At 52.7% G+C, this 4,680-nt stretch overlaps 1 protein-coding gene across 1 annotated transcript in view; it reads left to right on the forward strand.

The window, feature by feature from the left end:
- The window catches only part of GRID2IP (Grid2 interacting protein), a 72,071-nt gene that overhangs the window by 11,017 nt on the left and 56,374 nt on the right, over positions 1-4,680 (forward strand). The window contains 1 exon segment of the mRNA XM_025208284.1: positions 1,919-2,073. Within this exon segment, the coding sequence (XP_025064069.1) occupies positions 1,919-2,073 (155 nt within the window).

The raw sequence follows: 4,680 nt of genomic DNA on the forward strand, positions 1-4,680 counted from the left end.
ATTGCAGGTAGTCCCTGCCAGACTGTGCCCTGTGCACTGGGTCTGGGAGGTAGCTCAGGGGGGTTGCCCCCATCACAGTTTGTACCACTTGGCCCCCTCCTTGACAGGTCTCTGCAGAGAGGCCGAGGCCTGAATGGACAACGGAGCATGGACGTGCCTTGCCTCTTCTGGTCAGGGCTATACACTACAGCAAGGCTGGCCGCTGCCACAAGCCACCCTGTACCTATTCTCTGCGTAAGCCAGGACTTCAGGCTCCAGGGCTGTCAAATCAGCTACCCTGAGGTGCCAGTCTCTTTCCCAGCCACATTTCTGCACAGGGAGGGAGGCAGAGGACTTTTCAGCCGACTTGATCTCTGGGGTTAGGGCTGCAGCAGCCTGGAGGCTCCCAGGACTCTCTCCTTTCAGGGCCAAGTCCTGACTATCTGGCTCTGGCAAAGCTTTAACTGGAGAGCCCCAGGATTGGGCTCACTGCAGATGCCCAGCTCTTTGTCAGCACTGCACTGGGACTGGAGTGAGATGCAGGCGTATGCTGGAGAGTGGCTGCCTTGACTGCTCCAGATTTAATAACCTTGAAATGTCTGCTGCTTCCTGGGAATTTCAGAAGTGGTCACATGATGGCTTTTTCAAATTGCCAAGTACCTGGTGGCTTGTGATGTAGGTTACCAGGGCCTGTGATCACTGACTTTGGAGAGCTTCAAAGTGGAACGCACGCCAGGAGGCAGCGACTTCCTCTTTCTTGTAAAGGCCCCTCGTCCCCTGCACGTCCGCTGGGCATAGGTGCGTTGTGGTTTGGGGAGCACAGGGAAGGCAGGTGGCCCTGTTGCTCAGAGGGAGGGAGAAGGTGAGTGAGCTCCCTGCCTGTGGTTGCTAACTTCTGTTTGGAAGCCAGACACCGCAAGACTGGGGACATTGCTTGGATGTGCAGGACTCTGCACCCATAGAAAGGCAAACACAGGCTGGGTGCAGGGGACGTCACTCCTGCATTTCTTGTATCTGAAGGATGTTTGCCCACATGCGGACTCCCTGGAATCATCTCGGTCAGAGGAGAAAGGTCCCCACACACCAGCTTGCCCAGCTGCTTCTTTCTTTCTAAAGTAACTGGAGCTGTAGAGTTACCAGACTGGGACCTTGTCCCCAGCTCTTCCTCCTAGGCCCGATTCATGCCTCCTGTGCATTTTTGTCATAGAGCTTGGGGTCCCTCAAATCTGTGCTAAGATTACGACCCCCTCCTCAGGCTCCACAGCAGGCTGGAATGGGTGTAACAGAGTGGTAAGAAGGCAGGGCAGTGAGCTGAATACCAGCATAAAAGCTATTCATTGTGGTGGGAAGAGAGGGCTCTAGAAACCAGTCACAAAAGCCTCATGTCCCACCTGTGATATGTCCCAGTGCCTGGGAACCACTGATTCACTGCAGCCCTTTTCCATGTACTCCACTATTGCACAGGCGTCAGCTTCCTATTTCTCTGCAGCTTTGCAAGAGTTCACAGCAAGGACATGCCACAGTCTGGCCAAGAGGTGATTTAAGGTCTGTTTTCAGTGCAAGCTGTTCCCCCTGCGACGTGGCATCAGGACTGTTCAGCTGTGTCCTCAGACTACACCACAAGGAAGTTCTCTTTTAGCTCATGCGTGGGAAACCTGTGCATTTGGAGCAGTAGGATTTCTATTCTTGCGGTTGCTGTAGAGTTCTCCAAGACGATAGCATGCCACACAGTGACAGCTGTGGAGTCTCAGGGAGTTGTGGATTTTTGCCACAATCATTTGCAATTTGTAGGGGGGTTTTTTGAGTAGATTGTTTCCCCTTCTCTGACTGGTCCATGTATTATAAATAGATGAACGTGCTGCTGCTGATTTTATTTCTGCTGAGCTTTCTGACAGTGTCTCCCTCCATTCATATGTTTCTTGTTCCCTCCCCCACACAGGTGGATGAAATCCTGGGTGGCCAGCCAGAGGTGAAGGAGAAGGTATTCATGATCCTGAAGCAGTACGCAGCTGAGCGGAAGGTGGAGTACTTGGCTTATGCCCTCTCCATGATTCTCACCAGTGAGTCCCACCAGCTCCTCATTGACAACATCAGGTATGGAGCGCTCAGTAATGATCGCATGATCGGCTGGTGATTAAAACATGGGGTGGCTACACGTGCATGATGGCTCAAGGGCTGTAATTAGAGAGCATTCCAGTAGCTCCTTCTGCCAGCCTTTTACCTTCCTCATTTGGAAAGTGTCAGGTTTGCAGGTGAGCTCCTAATTGAGACCATCCCATCTTCACTCCTGCCACGGGCAGCAAACTTCCAGCTGAGCTGAGATAGGATCAGGGGAAGTCAGTGTGCAGCTAAGATTTACTCAGCATGGCACAAGGACAGATTATCCACAGGACTCGGCTACTTTCTGGAGGGGAACCACTGGGTGCAGAGGCTGATCTGGTCACCAGTGACTAGCATTCCAGTCCTCTGCTAGATGGGGCATTTTAACCTCTGTGCAATGCAGGAACACGTTGCCTGCTGTGGGAGGCAGTGCTGAGAATTACTTTTGAACAGAGGACTGGAAGGGTCATCCTGCCCCCAGTGATTCCAGGCAATTTTGTCATGATGTTTGTCCAGAATGGTTCACGAGAACATCCCCTTTGGCCCTTCACATGTGTCACAGCCCAAAGCACCCCAGGATGAACTTAGGGTCTTTAATACAACCCCTTACCACCCAAAACCCTACAGTGTGCCACGGGAAAGCAGCAGGAGAGACCAGGGCACCATTAGTACCTTGAGAGGGGGCTTGTGAGTGACAGGAGAAGGATTTGGATTCTTCCCCCTGTAAAGTTCATGGGGCCCCAGCTTAGCTGTTTGGACACTCACATTCAAAACAATCGCTATAGAGACCACAGGCTTCGGTAGTGGGTAGATACAAGTGCACAGTGAGAAGTCAGTGCACTTCCTGAGTCCAGTTCCCTTGGGAGATTCTTCTCTGACCTGCGCATCTCGTCAGCAAGGAAGTTGTTCTAGATCCCCCTTTGCTTAACCTCATGTCTCAGCCATCATTGGAGGCCTCACTCCCTGCGCTACCCAAAATGGTCCAGGTCTTATCTTAGTACCTGCACCCTTTCAAATCTTCTGAAGGCAAGTTCTCTGCTCACTTACGCCAGTGACACCTGGGCATAACTGCATAGAAGTCAGTAGGGTTCTCCTGACTTACACCAGAGTAAATAAAAGGAGAAGGAAGCCCACAAACTATTCTCATACCTCCATCTGTCTTGGCTTGATTCTCCCTGCTTTGCCCCCTGTGCTGTCACTTGCATCTGTGCCCAGCTGGTGCAGAACACTGCACCCTGCCAAAGGCAGTGGGGAGCCGGGCTCTGCATAATTAGTGCAGTTCCCATCCCTGCAGAAACCCCCTGCCAGCTTGTAATCACTGTGGTGCTCTGTTCCATGCAGCAAGTCCTAATTCTTGAACAAGAGCCTTTCTCCGATTGATCTGCGATAGGAAAGCATGGTCATCAGTAAACAGAGGGAGTGTCTTCAGTGAAGTATGGAGATACCAGAGCTGAGTTTGCTCTGCTATCTGCTTCCCTGCCCGTCCACGTGTGTATGTGGGAGGCAGGCTTGTTGGGTCTGGGTGACAAGAGGATGTGGTGTACATCGTTGTGCTTCTGTGTGCAGGGTGTTTGTGCCTGTGCACCAAGGGTGATGTATGTTATGTGAGTGTACATGCAAGGCTGGTGGGTGTGCGTGGGTGTGTGCACACCTTGCACAGGTTGCCTGTGCATGCCTGGGCTCTGTACCCAACTCTTTCCCCACCTGCTGGTTCTTTCACAGTCACAGTGATTGTTTTCTCTGAGGCAGTGCTTTTAGCACAGCTTGAAGCCTTCCAGAAAGGTTAGGCAGGAAAATGGCTGCCTTTGAAGCTCCTTTCCTCAGTGAGGGACAGAGCGCCTGGTCTGAGCTGCCATCCCCTGAGGAGACTGCAATACGGCTGTTGGGGGCTGGCATGGGGAGAGCTCCTGCAGACACCATTGCACAAGTGCCCTGTCTCTTCAGGTGTTCAGAGTGGGAGCCTGATTCTCATTTACACTGACACTTACTCTAAGGGTTTCACACTGCTCTGACCATGATTGTAAATGCCCTGTGCACCTCCTTTGCAGCCACTTTACACTGCTTGTGTGTAAGGGACACTGGGCCCAGGTAGGGGTTTATGCACCACACACGGGACTCTGAACACCCATGTCTGCCAGCATAATCCAGGCATGACCGGGACTAGTGGAGCTGCCCTGTGGCGATCAAAACCAGGGCAGGCCCCAGCCTGTGCAGCGGGGGCTGCGTGCTCTTTTTGCGGTCAAACAGTGCAGGTCTGTTTTGCAGCGGAGGCTGCCACTGCACAGGACACGTGCTGGGGATTATGGCCAGTGAGGGATGATGGTCATTAGGGAATCGGGTCTCCATCTGGCTCCCTTCCGGGCTGGGCTTTCCAATTCCTGCTTTAATCAGTGGAATTGTAAGATATTACCGTTACCATAACAACGGTGCGCTGCGCCCAGGGTCTCCGAAGCTGTAGCAGAGGGAGCCACAAAGTGGGGGGAGTGATGCGTGCTGCGGCCTGTCTCACCTGCCTTGCCCATCAGCATTACCCCATGTTGCCAGTGGATGTATGGTCACAGTACCATGTGCATTCACTATGCAGTCAGGAATGCCGGGCGC

Source organism: Alligator sinensis, unplaced genomic scaffold (assembly GCF_000455745.1).
Source record: "Alligator sinensis unplaced genomic scaffold, ASM45574v1 scaffold1164_1, whole genome shotgun sequence".
Taxonomy (NCBI): domain Eukaryota; kingdom Metazoa; phylum Chordata; order Crocodylia; family Alligatoridae; genus Alligator; species Alligator sinensis.